This window comes from Ovis aries, chromosome 12, assembly GCF_016772045.2.
Source record: "Ovis aries strain OAR_USU_Benz2616 breed Rambouillet chromosome 12, ARS-UI_Ramb_v3.0, whole genome shotgun sequence".
NCBI lineage: Eukaryota > Metazoa > Chordata > Mammalia > Artiodactyla > Bovidae > Ovis > Ovis aries.
In genome coordinates, this window is record NC_056065.1 from 33,089,326 (window position 1) to 33,106,789 (window position 17,464).

The 17,464-nt window shown below is 38.4% G+C and overlaps 1 protein-coding gene across 15 annotated transcripts in view; it reads right to left on the bottom strand.

Annotated features, from left to right (window-relative positions):
* The window catches only part of SDCCAG8 (SHH signaling and ciliogenesis regulator SDCCAG8), a 242,374-nt gene that overhangs the window by 180,359 nt on the left and 44,551 nt on the right, over positions 1–17,464 (bottom strand). For all 15 annotated transcript variants that reach the window (XR_009595809.1, XM_060396452.1, XM_060396451.1 and 12 more), the window contains 2 exons: positions 16,817–17,005; positions 4,258–4,396 (listed from right to left, as the gene is read on the bottom strand). Coding sequence is in view for 14 of the 15 variants with exons in the window: in XM_060396452.1 (XP_060252435.1) it covers positions 4,258–4,396; positions 16,817–17,005 (328 nt within the window). In the remaining variant the exon portion in view is untranslated. The remainder of the gene's footprint in view (positions 1–4,257; positions 4,397–16,816; positions 17,006–17,464) is intronic.

The window sequence follows — 17,464 nt, forward strand, 5'->3', positions numbered from 1 at the left end:
TCATCTTGGAAAGTAAGAGGACCAGATAAGCAAGAAAAAAATGAGAAGACACGTTTGAGAGATGCTAAGGTTTGAAGAGCCTCTTGTCTGTTGGTTGTGATCTCAGTATAGGAGGTCAGCTATGAAAGTGAGGTGCTAAGCTGGGAAAATGAAGAAAGTAGAAATTGTTTGTTAAGTCAACAAATAAATCTTTAATGAAAAAACTTGCAATTAGTGATTGATTGGAAGCCAGGTATAAAAGAGAGGATGACATCCAGGTTTCCAATTAGGACAAGGCAGTGGACAAAAGTGCCATTCAGTAGGTAAAGAACACAGCTATCTTGATGGAGTGAATATAATGAGTTTAGCTTGAAATTGTAAAATTCACATCTAAATGGAAAGGGAAGAGGGAGAGCCTGGAGATAATAGAGAAAATGAGGTATGCGAGGAGGTAGAAGAGAACACTGAATAGATTTAACTGAGATAGGGAAGAAGAGAAAAGGCTCTGGTCAGAGAGATCAGTTTTAGAGTTTGAGATTTCATGGACACTTCAGTTCCTGTGGGAGTTACAGCAGAATAGAAAAAAATCTTAGAGTTAAGGAAGACAAAGTGCGTTGGACAAAGATGTTGCATATGTTAACAGCATGAATGTTGAAACCTTTCAGAATGATGAAAGGAGAGAGTGGAGGATGCTATGAACTGAATGTTTGTGCTTTTCCAAAATTCATATGTTGAAACCTAACCCTAATATGATGGGCTTAGATAGTGGGCCCCATGGGAGGTGATGAAAGGACTTTCTCTCATGAAAGCAGAGTCCTCATGAATGGGATTAGTGCCCTTAGAAAATAGATGCGAAAGAGTTCTCTTGCCCCTTCCACCATGTGAAGACACAGTGAGAAGACAGACAGTGAGCGCTGACCAAACACCGAACCTGCTGGTGCCACGATCTTGAACTTCCAGAACTGTGAGAAATAAATGTTTGTTGTTTTAGCCACCGTGTCTATGGTATTTTCGTTATGGCAGCCTGAAAAGACTTGGACAAGAGACAAAAAGGGTCAGAGGTTAAAGCTGTTAAAAAGTGTCAAAGATCTTACAACTATTTTATAAATCCAAGTATAAAATGGATGATTTTTTAAAAAAATGTGTCAAATAGTGTCTTCTATACTGAGTCAATTAAAAAGAAAAACACCAATACAGTATACTAACACATATATATGGAATTTAGAAAGATGGCAATGATGACCCTGTATGCAAGACAGCAAAAAAGATACAGATGTGTATAGCGGACTTTTGGACTCTGAGGGAGAGGGAGAGGGTGGGATGATTTGGGAGAAGGGCACTGAAACATGTATACTATCATGTAAGAATCGAATCGCCAGTCTATGTCCAATGCAGGATACAGCATGCTTGAGGTTGGTGCACGGGGATGACCCAGAGGGATGTTGTGGGGAGGGCGGTGGGAGGGGGGTTCATGTTTGGGATCGCATGTACACCCATGGTGGATTCACGTCAATGTATGGCAAAACCAATACAGTATTGTAAAAGTAAAATAAAGTAAAAATAAAAATTAAAAAAAAAGACACAGGAAAATGAAGAGACAGTAAGAAAATGTTTGCAAATCATATATGCAATAAAAGATTTGTATTAAAAAAAAAACAATAAAACTAGAGAGGGGAGAATCAATGGTGATTCAAAGAGAAGTGGTAACCTAATTTCAAAAGAAGTAAGCAGGACTTCCTGGTAGTTTAGTAGATAATACTCCACACTCCCAATACAGGGGGCCTGGGTTTGATCCCTGGCCAGGGAACTAAGATTCCCACATAGTGCAATTAAGCCTGTCTGCTGCAACTACCAAGCCCACCCAGTCTAGAGCACACACACCACCACTAGAGAAGACCATGAGCCACAGTAAAGAGTCTGTGTACCACAGCAAGCACAGGCAAAAGAAGTTATATATATACATATATATATATACATAGATATATATATATGAAGATATATATAATAAAAGTAGAAAAAAACCTATTTTTTAAAAAAGAGGAATAAGGTGTAGGTGCATCTGGTCCCATCACTTCCTGGGAAATACATGGGGAAACAGCGGAAACAGTGTCAGACTTTAATTTTGGGGGCCCCAAAATCACTGCAGATGGTGACTGCAGCCATGAGATTAAAAGACGCTTACAAGGCTATGGTTTTTCCAGTGGTCATATATGGATGTGAGAGTTGGACTGTGAAGAAAGCTGAGCACTGAAGAATTGAAGCTTTTGAACTGCGGTGTTGGAGAAGACTCTTTGAGAGTCCCTTGGACTGCAAGGAGATCCAACCAGTCCATTCTGAAGGAGATAAGCCCTGGGATTTCTTTGGAAGGAATGATGCTGAAGCTGAAGCTCCAGTACTTTGGCCACCTCATGAGAAGAGTTGACTCATTGGAAAAGACTCTGATGCTGGGAGGGATTGGGGGCAGAAGGAGAAGGGGATGACAGAGGATGAGATGGCTGGATGGCATCACTGACTCGATGGATGTGAGTCTGAGTGAACTCCAGGAGTTGGTGATGGACAGGGAGGCCTGGCGTGCTGTGATTCATGGGGTTGCAAAGAGTTGGACACGACTGAGTGACTGAACTGAATTGAACTGAACTCCTTGGAAGGAAAGTTATGACCAACCTAGATAGCATATTCAAAAGCAGAGACGTTACTTTGCCAACAAAGGTCCATCTAGTCAAGGCTATGGTTTTTCCAGTGGTCATGTATGGATATGAAAGTTGGACTGTAAAGAAAGCTGAGCACCAAAGAATTGATGCTTTTGAACTGTGGTGTTGGAAGACTCTTGAGAGTCCGTTGGACTGCAAGGAGATCCAACCAGTCCATTCTAAAGGAGATCACTCCTGGGTGTTCACTGGTAGGACTGATGCTGAAGCTGAAACTGCAATACTTTGGCCACCTCATGCGAAGAGTTGACTCATTGGAAGAGACTCTGATGCTGGGAGGGGTTGGGGGCAGGAGGAGAAGGGGACGACAGAGGATGAGATGGCTGGATGGCATCACTGACTTGATGGACATGAGTTTAGGTGAACTCCGGGAGTTGGTGATGGACAGGGAGGCCTGGCATGCTGCGATTCATGGGGTCGCAAAGAGTTGGACACGAGTGAGTGACTGAACTGAACTGAACCATAACAGGGGCCTGGAAATGGCAATATGGAGTGATATGAATGCTAACCTCCTCCATCATAGCCAAATGAGATGAGATGAATAGCAAAGGGCTTCACTGGGGGTTTTGAGGGTGATAATACCAGCAAGGGGCAGCAAGAGTTCATTACAAATGAAGAAGTAAGAGTGTTTGAAGAAACAATAAAATATATTAGGGCATTTGGTCAGAATGAACATTACTTTCAAAAGGTACAGGGGCACTATGAAGGTCAAATGGTCTAGGAAGAGTTAAAGATGAACTGGACAGAGAAAAATGGATAAAGCAATGACTGAGGAGGAGTTTAATATGAAGTTGGTTAGCCCAATAAAATAGTGATGCTACTATATGGCTTAGACCAATGCCATCTAAGAGCATTTTTTGTGATAATGGAAATGTCCTATATTGCACTGACTAATACAGTAATCACCAGCTACATGTGGCTACTAGGTACTTCAAGTGTGGCTAGTGTGTCTACAGAAAACACACAGCAACTTGAATGGTTTAAGGTGTGGCCCCCAAAAGCAATGAATCAACAGTAACCTCCTACTATTCAAAGTGCTTAGAACACTGCCTAATCACTGTGTTAACTATTACTGACATTATCATTACCATTAAATGTGTTTGACTTAAGCACACAAAGGATACCAATTCACAGCTAAAGATGCTATTAAATACACATATATTATTATTGTGGTATATTTGAACGTTCTCAAAATTTCCCAGGGACAGAGAAAAAATATCTGTCTTCAGTCATATATGAACATACAAAAATGGGTCACTATGGGTGTTAATAGTTTCACTTAGCATTAAAAACTATCGGCAAATGAAAAGGTTAAGCATACAGCTCTCTCAAAGTACCATATTACATCGTACTGTTCTTTCAATAGTGATATAGCAAGAGAATTTGCAGAGGAATAAGAATTCTCCAAAGAGCAAATTTGTTTAATTTAGAAATTCAATACTAACAAGTTGGTTTCCACTTTGTGTGTTTGGAAAAAAAGTTTAGTTATGGAGAATAACCAAATAAGTATTCAGAAAAGAAAAAAAAAAGGAATTAAGGCATGCTTTCATTTTAATCTTATTAGACTTGCCTTGGTTTTTTCAAAACTGGCTTCTTCAGTCATTTTCACAGCTTGTTTCACCTGCTTATAAGCACTTGCTTCTCTTTGCTGCACCTCTGTCAAGCTGTTCCTCACGGAAACTAGTGCAGACATTAAGTCGTCTCTTTCTCTGTCAGCACAAAAAGAACATTGAAAACAAGATATGATCAAATGGTCAAGTATTCATAAGTCAGGGAGGAAAAAGCATTGATACGTATTAGAAGAAGAGCCAGGGCAGGCCGGCCCAGCCCAGCACATGTGCAAGCACACCCCAGAGAAAGACTCTCTGTTCTCACTTGGCGAGGGGCAGGCAGAACGGCCAGAGAGCAGGGAGCATTCATGGCAGGACTGCATCCGCGTGGGATAACAACCTACTGTGGAGAGGACTGGCACACTAGGGCTGCAGAGGAAAGCCCAGAAAAGAGGAAATTAAGTTAAAAAGCTAAGTGTAGGTGGCAGAAAAGGAGAAAAAACTGATAAAGTTGTGGAAGTGTGAATGAAGGTCACTCAGTTGTGTCAGACTGTGACCCTATGGATGATACCATCCATGGAATTTTCCAGGCCAGAATACTGCAGTGGGTAGCCTATCCCCTCTCAAGTGGATCTTCCCCACTCAGGAATTGAACTGGGGTCTCCTGCATTGCAAGTAGATTCTCTACCAACTGAGCTGTCAGGGAAGGTGGGAATCGTACCTCAAAGTAGAAGTAACCATGGTAAGAAGGGACTACTGAGGTTTTGTTTGCACTATTTGCTCTCTGCTCTACTAGAACGAACTTGTTTTTTTTTTCTTTTCGTCTTCCTTCACAACGCTCTTTTTGATACTTCTTGGCTTCCCTGGTGGCTCAGATGGTAAAGCGTTTGCCTGCAATTCAGGAGACTCGGGTCTGATCCCTGGGTCAGGAAGATTCCCTGGAAAAGGAAATAGCAACCCACTCCAGTATTCTTGCCTGGAAAATCCCATGGTCAGAGGAGCCTGGTAGGTTCAGCCCATGGATTCTCAGAGTCGGACATGACTAAGCGGCTTCACTTACAAATGAAAAACTTTCACCTACTTGTGAAAGTATTTCTTCTTTCAATGTGTAGTACTGTTGGATTACTCAAATGCCTTGATTACACATAATACTCGTTATTTTACAAAATCTTACCCCCCTAGGTTTGATCATTGCCTAGCTCTACCCCCTTCTCAGCAATTCTCATAAAGCTAAGCTATTTCTTGGGGACAGAACTGAACTGAATGCCAAAATGCTTTGGCATGTAAAACAGCACCAAGGTTCCAATCTCATGGATTAATTTAAGCAAATTCCACATAAAAGATTTCAGGATATCTGGAACTCATCCACTGGATAAAAATGATCAATAGATCCCCCCAAAAGTGAGGTGGGAAACTTTCTATTAACACAAAACAAACAAAAAAAGTAAGTTGGACTGTTACTTATGCTATTCCATACTTTGTTAAAGAGCTCAAGTTTTAAACTGTGATTTCAAATTCAGTTGAAGTAACTGCTGTAGCTTCCTTTTCATTGCCAAGTTCTGAACCATTGCTAGTCAACTGTGTAAACTATTAATAAAGAGTAAATTTTAAGGAGTCCTAACTTAAAAGATTAAATCTCTGAGTTTGAATTACTTTCAAAATTGACCAGTGTCTTGATTAAAAAATTTTCTTAAAAATAAAGTAATTTAAACTATTTGTGGCATTTGGAAAATAGTCATATTTTTAAAAATATGTAATACTGAACAAAGTTACATTATTAATAGTTTCATAAAAGCTCTTTTTGTTAAAAAAATAAATTGCTGGAAGTATCATAAAACTTGTGGGAGCATAGTGATCTTCATTTTAGAATTTCCTGATTCACTTATTTTCAATTGAGAAAAATAATTTTTTTGTCTAAAGGAAATGAAAAAGGAATGAATTATTTTGATCAAATATAATCAAACACAATAATTATGTGAAAACGTGGAAGAAACAAAGCAAGATTATTCTGGTTGAGTAAAAAATATTAAGTAAAATGCAAACAAAATCAAATTCATATTTATTTGCATTTCAGAAAAGGCTCTAACATAAAAGGGACTAGCTTCATTGAGAATATGCAACCCAACTAGAACCTATGTCTCCAAGTAGAAAATAAAATTTCACTCTTAAGGATAACAGGTCAACATCATATAGCTACCTTTCCTAAAGTTCTAGACCTACTAAGAAACCAAAGTCTCTATTCAATGATACTCTTACCTGTTCCTAATACTATACCACCATCAAACCTGAAGTTACAAATAAAAAGATTAACAAAAAACCTCAGAATATATAGTAACAAACAGGCCACAATAGGATCAAGTTTCTAACAAATTTGCTTCTTACAGAAGACTTACACTTAATATATTTAAACCATTTCTAGTATATCCTCTTGCTAAGAGTAGTCTGTCACACAGTACATACTCAATGAAACAAATGACAAAAGAACAAATGAATGAATAATGACTTTGCTACAGAAGGGCCTCAAAGAGGTTAAGCAAAATTCTGTCCCAGTTCTAATATTTTACAGTTAAAATGTTTATAGTTCCCCCACCAGGGATCGAACCCATGTCCCCTTTGGGGAACGTGTGGAGTCTTAACCACAGGACTACCAGGGAAGTCTCCTATGTCTAAATTTAAAAAGTCACTAGACTATTTAGAGAGCTTCCCTGGTGGCTCAGATGGTAAAGCATCTGCCTGCAATGTGGGAGACCTGGGTTCGATCCCTGGGTTGGGAAGATCTCCTGGAGAAGGAAATGGCAACCCACTCCAGTATTCTTGCCTGGAGAATCCCACGGATGGAGGAGCATGGTAGGCTACAGTCCATGGAGTTGCAAAGAGTCGGACACGACTGAGCGAGCTTCACAGCTTCACAGACTATATTTAGAACTGGAAACAAAAGAGTTTAATTGCTCTGGATCAAAAAATTTTCAGGACATAAGCTCACCAATTTCAGACTACTGAATGACAAAAAATCATCAGAGATAAACCCTCAAAAACTGTGGTGACTCAGACAAACAATCTGCTTGCAATGCAGGAGAACCAGGTTCAATCACTGGGTCAGGAAGATCTCCTGGAGAAGGAAATGGTAACCCACTCCAGTATTCTTGCCTGGGAAATTCCATGGACAGAGGCACCTGCAGGGCTGTGCTCCATGGGGTCACAAAGAGTCAGACACGACTGAGCAACACACACACACACACACACACACACACACACACACACTGATGTTTTGTTAAGGTCACCATTCAACAGTGAATCTGTAAAAGAACTGTACTAAAAATTCGTGCAACCACTGGACTGACACATTCCAATTTTCTGTAAAAGAAATGTAATATATGCTTCAAGATGGTCCTCAGACCATCTGAAAAGTTCAGGAGAGATACTTAAATTACACATATGCTTACAGGTGCCACTAGCAATTTTGGCAATTTAGGACTATCTAAATTTGGCAACTTAGGGCTTCCCTGGTGGCTCAGATGGTAAAGAATCTGCCTGCAATGTGGGAGACCTGGGTTCAATCCCTGGATCTGGAAGATTCCCCTGGAGAAGGGAATGCCTACCTGCTCACAGTATTCTTGCCTGGATAATTCCATGGACGGAGGAGCCTGGCACGCTATATAGTCCATGGGGTTGCAAAAGAGTGGGACATGACTGAGAGACTAACACACAGGACCATCTACTCAGTCACTGCATTTTTTATTTGTTTTGTTTCAACTTAGCCAGCCCACATATCAAATAGCAAGCACTTGAAAAAACAACTCTGGGTATATTAGCCCTGTCCTCAATATAAGGCTTCCCATGGGGCTCACTAGGTAAAGAATCTGCCTGTAACATACAAGATGCAGGAGAGGAAGATCTGATCCCTGGGGTGGGAAGATCCCCTGGAGAAGAGCATGGCAACTAAATCCAGTATTCTTGCCTGGAGAATTCCATGGACAGAGAAGACTAGCAGGCTACAGTCCATGGGGTTGCAGAGAGCTGGACCTGACTGAAGTGAATGAACATGCGGGCAACATAAGGCCCTGCTTCCTGTCCCATTTCTATATGTCTATATTTCTATATTCTGGCTGACATCTTCTTGAGTTTTTTTCTCCTCTACTTCAGCCCCATGCTACTACTCATTATCTGTCCTTCAGAAATGGTCAATTCTGGCTACCCAGATTAACTACTCAGTCAGCTGCAGTGCAGCTCCTAGTCCACAGTGCCAGCCCAAAGCCAGGCCTGAGCAAGCGTCTTACAATGGGAAGTCGTACAAACTCACATGATACATCAGTGTGAGAGTGAGAGGGCCATCTCCCGTGGCAAAAGTTCTTTAACTGCTTAAAAACACCATGGGAATGTTTTGATGAGTGTGATCAAGGAGTTTTTTCAAACAAAGCAAGCAATACAGCATTAATCCTGCAACATGCCACGATGCAGATGATAGAGCAGCTGAGGCAGAAAATGAAGTAAGAAGCAGGGGTGTCGTTCTAGGATGAACTAATAATCATGTAGTATTTAAGGAAACTAGTATTTAAGGAACCTAGAGCAACAATCAGCGCAAAAAGGACTGAGAAAGTCTCTGACTAATCTTGGCCAATGTTTATAATAAGGAAAAGAGACAAGTTGCTCTGATATATACATGAGCTTCATCTTGAAATATGGCGTACTCCATATTTAATTCCTTCAATTCCTAAGCTATTCCACAGTTATTAGCAGTTTTAAGATTTATTAAACATCACTGTTTTTAAAAGAAAGTCTAGAAGGCTGACTACAACATTTCCTTGTTCCTCATTTCTGGGAAGTTCCCACTACAGTCTTTCTTTTTCTTTTGGTTTTCTGTGTATGTGTGTAAGAGAGATAATGAATTCTCTTTTATTCTTAAGCAGTTAGTCTTAGTTTATTAATTTTCTTTTTTAAAAACTGAAATATAGTTGCAAAGCAAGCTACACAGAAGATTGCCAATCACCCATTCCCAAATCACAAGCTGGACTGAAGTCCCGGGATCAGTACAGTAGTAATCATTTCTGAAAAATACACTGAGGTTCCTTCAAGGCACTGTGAGCTACAGACAGGAATTTAATACAAAGCAGTTCCATCTTGATTCCCATTTGTAAATACTTTGATCATTAAGAAAGAAAGGTTATTGTTGTTCTTACCTACTTCATGACATACTGAGGACTAAGTGAAAGGCAGAAATTAAGAAATACTATAAGGACTTCAAGCTATCTTTTAAAATATATCCAATGAACTCAAAAGCTGTTAAATTTTCTCTCCAAAAAGTTTCAAGGGTCCTAATAAAACACTGTAAACACGGGCAGTCTGGTCTTCAAGTTGTGCCTGATCCTCTCCTTTTCAGCTATCCAATGTTGTATCATGGGGGCCTCCCTGGTGGCTCAGATAGTAAAGAATCTGCCTGCAATGCAGGAGACCTGGGTTTGATTCCTGGGTTTGGAAGATCCCCTGGAGAAGGAAATGGCAATACATTCCAGTATTCTTGCCTAGAAAACTTCATGGACAGAGAAGCCTGGTGGGCTACAGTCCATGGGGTCACAAAGAGTCAGACACGACTGAGCAACTAACACTTTCACTATTTTCACTAGTGTTGTGTCATATATATCATATATTACATATATATATCATATATTACACATATATATATATCATATATTACATATATATATCATATATTACAAGCTAAAAAATCAACAAAGTAGCTTGAAATTGGTACCACAATACTACAGTTTTCAATAGAGACCAAGACACACTTTTAATTTATCATATTTGGGATACAACTTCAAAAATTTCACACTAGAGTCATGCAGGAAATACTACAGTACAGTTCATTGAGGGTTCAGGCTTCTTAATTATGCTTAAAACTAGAAATCAAACCTAAAAAGTTTTGGCCACTCTTCAAAGTCAGCATAACATTCAATATTTAGCTTTCTGCATTAGTAAATTGAAAGAAACTGAATACCAGCTTAGGCCATGGGAATAATACAGACAATGATTTTCATTGACAGTAAAAGTAGAAGCCTTCCACAGTATACTGTTATTAAAGTAGAATATGAGTCAATGACATGCTGACAAAGCTGAAAATTGAACTGAAAAGGTTGACATTTATTCTAAGAGACTAAGAGCTGAAATAGAGGATAGAGACAAAGGAATATGTAACTGGGCAAGAATCTAATTTCTAAATGACTGCCAGGCTTGGAATCAATGTAAACATTGTAGCTTCCTTTTAAGACATTTTACTTATAACCCAGATGGATAATATGAAATCAGTATAATAGGAAAAAGAAACACTGCTTTTTATTTGCTGACTTGTTTTGTCTGACTAGTTTATCTTAGAATATCCGCTTCATCTGCATGACTTTGAATACGCTTTTTCCATTTTAAAATTAATCTTTCATTACATTCTTCTCATAATAAATTAATTACCAATATGGTTAAAATTGGTAATTAAAATTTCAATGTATTAAAAAGCAGAGACATCACTTTGCCAACAAAGTCCATATAGTAAAGCTATGGCTTTTCCAGGAGTTATGTACAGATGTGAGAGCTGGACCATAAAGAAGGCTGAGTGCCAAAGAATTGATGCTTTGAATTGTGGTGCTAGGGAATACTCTTAAGAGTCTCTTGGACTGCAAAGAGATCAAACCAGTCAATCCTAAAGGAAATCAATCCTGAGTATTCATTGGAAGGACTGACGCTGAAGCTCCAAAAATTTGGCCACCTGATGTGGAGAGCTGACTCAGTGGAAAAGACCCTGATGCTGGGAAAGACTGAGTGCAGGAGGAGAAGAGGGCAGCAGAGGACGAGATGGTTAGAAAGCATTACAGACTCAATGGGCAGGAATCTGAGCACACTGTGGGAGATAGTGAAGGACGGGAGAGCCTGGCGTGCTGCAGTCCATTGGGTCACAAATAGTCAGACACAACTTAGCAACTGAACAACAACAGTGGTTAGAGACTGCTTAACAAACACTGTCAGTTTCAATGCCTTCTTCTACTTCTCCAGTGGTACACTGTTAAATATTGTGATTATTCTTTTACATCTTTTTCTATGCACATGTATTCACCTGGTTGTGAGTGAGCCTCTAAAAAAATACAAATAGTTTCCTGCCAGGTATGTCTTTCTCATCTTTTTTCATTTTTTTCTTCAATAACATATTTTAGAGCTTAGTTGAACATCAGTACATACAGATCTACTTCATTCTTTTTTTTCTTTTTTGTACATAAAATTTCTTACTTTATCTAAACTGAAGTCCCCTTATTCTTCTTTGAGGGATATTTAGGTTGTTTACATCTAAAAGGAAAACCTATCGTTTTCTTCTATAGTTTCTATACTCACAATACTTCTGCTACCACATTTGTAGATTTTCCACACACAGCAATTCTCTAATTCTGAGTGGCTACTAACTCCATTCTGATACTAACTGCCTGGAATTGACACAAACCCTGCAGGTTATGGCTCAGTCCCACAAAACAATCTCAACTTTAGGTTCCAATTGTAAGTCCCAGGTACCTTGTATCTCTTCTGACCCAAAACCATAGATTTCCATGATCCTTTCCAGTACAAAATAATTTACTAAAACAGCTCACGGAACTCAGGAAAGTGTTTTCCTTAAATATTGCTCACTTATAAAAAATTCAACTCATGAACAGATAATAGAAGAGATCACTAGACAAAGGTATGTGGGAAGGTGTGTGGAGCTTCCACATCCTGTCTGGTGTCACATTCTAGTACTCAATGTGTTGACCAATCCAGAAGCTCCCTAAACTCCATTGTTTAGAGTTTGTATAGAAGTTCCATAGGCATGATTGATTAAATCATTGGCCACTGATGCCTGGACTCCATCTCCAGCTCTTTCCCTTCCTAAAGGTTGGGAAGTAGAGACTGAAAATTCCAGTCTTCTAATTACATGTACGGTTTCTGTGGCAATCAGCATTCTCATCCTTAGTTAAAAGTCATCTACTTAATATAAACTCATGGGCTTAACAATAACAACCTATCGCAGAAGCAGAGGACAAAACACAAATGTTAGTATAAAATACATACTTATTGCTTTTACCACTTAGAAAAATACAGAAGTTTCAGGAGTTCTATGCAAAGAATGGGAAATAAAGACAAAAATATGTATTTCTTATCAAATGACAGTATCACAACAGCATTACAAATAATGCTGCAAATAGAGTTTCCTACAAATGCCCTATTATTATACACAAACATTCTCTAGTGTAGATTTTGAAACATGTAATACACAATTTAAATATTAATGAACAGTACTAAATCACCCTCAAAAGCAGTGTCAATCTATAGTTCCACTAGCAGTGTATGAAAATACAGACTTATTCATAGCCTCATCAATTCTTGAGACCACTAGTCTTTTTAAAATTTTCACCAGTTTGATAGTTGGCATTTTTAAACTGGTATTTTTAAACTTGTATTTTCAGTATTTGAATGAGGCTTTGTTGGTGACTCAGCAGTAAAGAATTCACGTGTAATACAGGAGATGCAGGTTTGATCCCTGTGTCAGGAAGATCCTCTGGAGAAGGAGATGGCAACAGATTCTAGTATTCTTGCCTGAAAAATCCCATGGACAGAGGAGCCTGGTGGATTATAGTCCATGGGGTTGCAAAAGTTGGACACAACTTAGCGACCACCATTTTCTTAAATAATACCACCACCACCATTTTCTTGAATAATAACAGAATGAATAGCTTAAATGGCAAAATGACAACAAATAACAAATGTTGGCAAAGATGGAAGAAAAGGCAACTCTAGAGCACTGTTGGGAGAAATGTAAATTAGTAAGCTGTTAGGTAAAACAGTATGAAAGTTCCTCGAAAAATTAAAATTATCAAAAGAACTACCATACAATCCAGAAAATCCACTTCTGGGTAGTTTTCAGAAGAAAACAGAAACAGAAATCCAGAAGGATGTAGACGCCCCTATGTTCACTGCAGCCTTATTTCGAATAGCCATTATACAGAAGCAACATACATGTCCATCAAATAACGGATTAAAGAGGATGAGGTATATGTGTATAAATACACATGCATAAACAATGAAATATCGCTCAGCAATACAATGGCTGAATGAAATGAAATGAAATCTTGCCATATGCAACAACATGGATGGACTTAGAAGGTATTATGCTAAGTAAAATTAGTCAGACAATAAAATATGATTTCATTTATGTTTGGAGAATCTGAATAACAAAACAAATGAACTAATGTAACAGAACAGAAACAGAATCAGATACAAACAAGGGGTTGCCAGAGGGGAGGGTTTTGGGAAGATGAGTAAAATAAGTAAATGAGATTAAGATTATTTATTTTGTAACTTAAAACAAGTCAAAAGGATGAAATGTAGAGCGTGGGAAATACAGTTAATAATACTGTAATAATTTTACATGGTGACAGGTATAACTAGATTTATTGTGGTGATCATTTCGTAATGTATAGAATTATCAAATCACTATGTTGTACACCTGGGACTAAAATGGTATTGTGGGTCAATTACACTTCAATAAAAAAAAAATGAATGAACACTTAACTTGTGCATTATCATCCTCTTTTATTGCTTACCAATTCCTAACCTATACCTACTTTGCAACTGGGAAGTTTCTCTTTTCTGTTTCTTTTCAAAGAAATTATTTATACATTGTACCAAAAATTTATTTTTATAAAATATAAATATTTTCCTATCTTTTAGTTTAGTTTGCAATATTGTATCATAAGTAAGTTTTTGTGTTAGTGGAGTCAAATGTAACATTTTATTTCCCCTTTTGGCTTACTTTCCTCATCATGCTCAGAACTTTAATTAGCCCAAGCCCATAAAGAGGTTTTTCTATATTTTCTCCTAATACTTTTGTAGTCTAGAAGTCATATCTAGGTCTTTAAACCATCTTGAATCTACTTTTGTGAAGTATGATTCCATTCTTTTTTCAAATATAAACAAGCAAATTTTTAACTTCTCTGAGTCTCAGTTTCCTTAGTTGTAGAATGATGGCAATCTACTTACCTCATCAATGTTTTACTAAGATTAAAAGACATTACATTTTAAATTTCCTGGTACAATCCTAGGTATATTAGAAATGTTTTTACACATCAGTTGTATCTGAAAATATATTTAACATACATTTAATAAATTGTCACTATATGAAATACTAGTGTGCATGCTCAGTCACGTCTGATCCTTTGCAACCCCATGGACTGTAGCCTGCCAGGCTCCTTTGTCCATGGAATTTTCCAGGCAAGAATACTGGAGTGGGTTGCCATTTCCTCCTCTAGGGGATCTTTCTGACCCAACCTGCATCTCCTGCATTGGCAGGTGGATTCTTTATCACTAAGCCACCTGGGAAGCCGATATGTAATAAATAGGAATAAGTTAATACTATATTTAATAATTAGTATAATATTTAACGAAAAGCAAGGCCATCAGTGCAGATCATGAAAAGTACCAGTGGAGAAATTTAGTTTTTATATAACAACCAATAAATTAGTCACATGTAGAAACCATAGCTGTGGGACATTTTTACTACTTCCAAGTATAGGAGGTACAGATGGGTTTTAATATTTATAGAGCATTTATAATATGGCAGGAAAGGTTTGAAGCAATATGTAGGTATGCATTCGATGTTCCCTCAAAAATAATACTATTAGGCACTTTTACCTCCATTTTTAAGTCAGGGAATTGAGGCATGAGAGGATTGAACCCAGGTCTCCTGCATTGCAGGTGGTCTCCTGTACTACAGTCAGATTCTTTACCAACTGAGCCACCAGGAAAGCCTTAAACAAAGTAAGCTGTTAGTAGAACCAAAGTACGGATCCAGGCAGTTTGACTCAAAAGCTAACACTCGAGTCACAAGGCTAAGCTGCATCCATAATATTCCAAGAGGTGGTATTGAATATCATTCACCAAAACAAAGGAAGACTTCAAACTCAGGGAAGTAAATTCTTTCATCCAAAGGTCAAAACTGACTTTAATGACCAAGTCTTTTCATTCTTGACACCAGTTCCAATTAGAGGATCTCTGATGTTAACAAAGTTATGACCAACCTAGACAACGTATTAAAAAGCAGAGACATTACTTTGCCAACAAAGGTCTGTCTAGTCAAGGTTTTTCCGGTAGTCATGTATGGATGTGAGAGTTGGACTATTAAGAAAGCTGAGCTCCGAAGAATTGATGCTTTTGAACTGTGGTGATGGAGAAGACTCTTGAGAATCCCTCGGACTGCAAGGAGATCCAACCAGTCCATCCTAAGGGAAATCAGTCCAGAATATTCATTGGACGGACTGATGCTGAAGCTGAAACTCCAATACTTTGGCCACCTGATTCAAAGAACTGACTCATTTGAAAAGACCCTGATGCTGGGAAAGATTGAAGGTGGGAGGAGGAGGGGATGACAGAGGATGAGATGGTTGGATGGTATCACCAACTTAATGGACATGAGTTTGAGCAAACTCTGGGAGCTGATGATGGACAGGGAGGCCTGGTGTGCTGCAGTCCATGGGATCACAAAGAGTCAGACACGATTGAGTGACTGAACTGAACTGATATTAACAATAAACACCCATATAAACAGCAATTCACTGAGTGTCTGCTACAGCCCAGGTACTCTTCTAGAAGTCAGGGATATAGAAATAAAACACAGTTGCTACCTGCAAGTATACACAATACATTATAAAGTTACAGAAGGAAGGAGGCTAAGTCAATTGAGGACAAAATGGGGTAAGGCTGGTGAGAGAATATTTCTATGAGGAAGTGATGTTTGGGCTATTTAAATGAACCCAAGAAGACAGAAAAAGGTGACCCTGAGCACAGAAAAAAGCAGAGGGCATGTGAGAGAGAATACCAACTATAAATCATCACTGGATACTATATTAAATAATAATCCTAAACTTCTACAGAATAAAATTTTCATAGGAAAAGGCTTCCTCTGGAATTGTGAAAACAAAACAAAAAAGATGTACCCAGAAAACTGTAATATTTCAGCCTAGATGAAAACTTTGGCTCCATAAAAACTCACTTGTAATTTGTCCCTGATCAATCCTCAAATATTAACAAATGGGATACAGTGGATCCTTCTTCCAGTGTACTCATAATATTCTTCATGATAAGCACATATTAAAGACTTGAAAAAAAAAAGCTCACTTTATACTACAGCAGGGAAATCTGAAATCGGCCAAAATCAAGAGAATTTCTCTCAAACTCAGTGCTGTTATGAATAGTGCTGGATCTTCAATTACAGAGTCATAGAAATGAACAGAATTATAAAGGCTATCTACTTCAATCCTCTCATTTAAAGATGAGACTGAAACCAACAATGATAAAATTATTTGTCTAAAATGACTAGATTATACACAGTTGGCAGAACCTACATATTCTCTCTTTAATATAGCTACAATGAAGGGACCTTAGAAAATTCATTTTATTTGAAGCTTAACATTAATCACATGTGATTTAGCATGGAGATAAAAAAAAACTATAATGCCCATTTAAAGATGTGGGTTTCCCTGTTACCAACAACCCCACATACAGAAGCATACTTACTTAGTCAGTCTTTCAATGGTTTGTACGTGAACGTTATTATGGGTTTGGGAAAGAACAGCTTCATGCTGAGCACATTTCAAACAAAGACCACCAACACGGTTAGAAATATTAGCAGCAAGAAGAGACTCTTTATGCTTTAGTCGCTCTTTAAGATCTTCACAGTTTTTCTGATATTCAGCTAAGTCTTTCCTAAAAAGAAGGGAAAAAAGCTTTAGCAAGTGGACATAGCAGGGGACGAAGTTAGCATAAACTGAAAAAGTAGCACTGACATATATATACTATGATGGCAAGAGTACTGGAGTGGTTTACCATTTCCTTCTCCAGGGGATCTTCCCGACCCAGGGATTGAACCCGGGTCTCCCTCATTGGAGGCAGACACTTTAACCTCTGAGCCACCAGGGAAGCCCGACATATATATACTATCATGTGTAAAATAGAAAATAGATAGATAGTGGAAAGCTGCTATCTAACACAGGGAGCCCAACCTAGAGCTCTGTGACAACCTAGAGGGGTGGGATTGGGGACGGGGAGACTCAAGAGGAAGGAAGGGGAGACTCGATGTGAATGATTCACATTGTTGTGAGGCAGAAACCAATATAACATAGTAAAGCAATTATCATCTGATTAAAATTTTTTAAAAATGTCCCG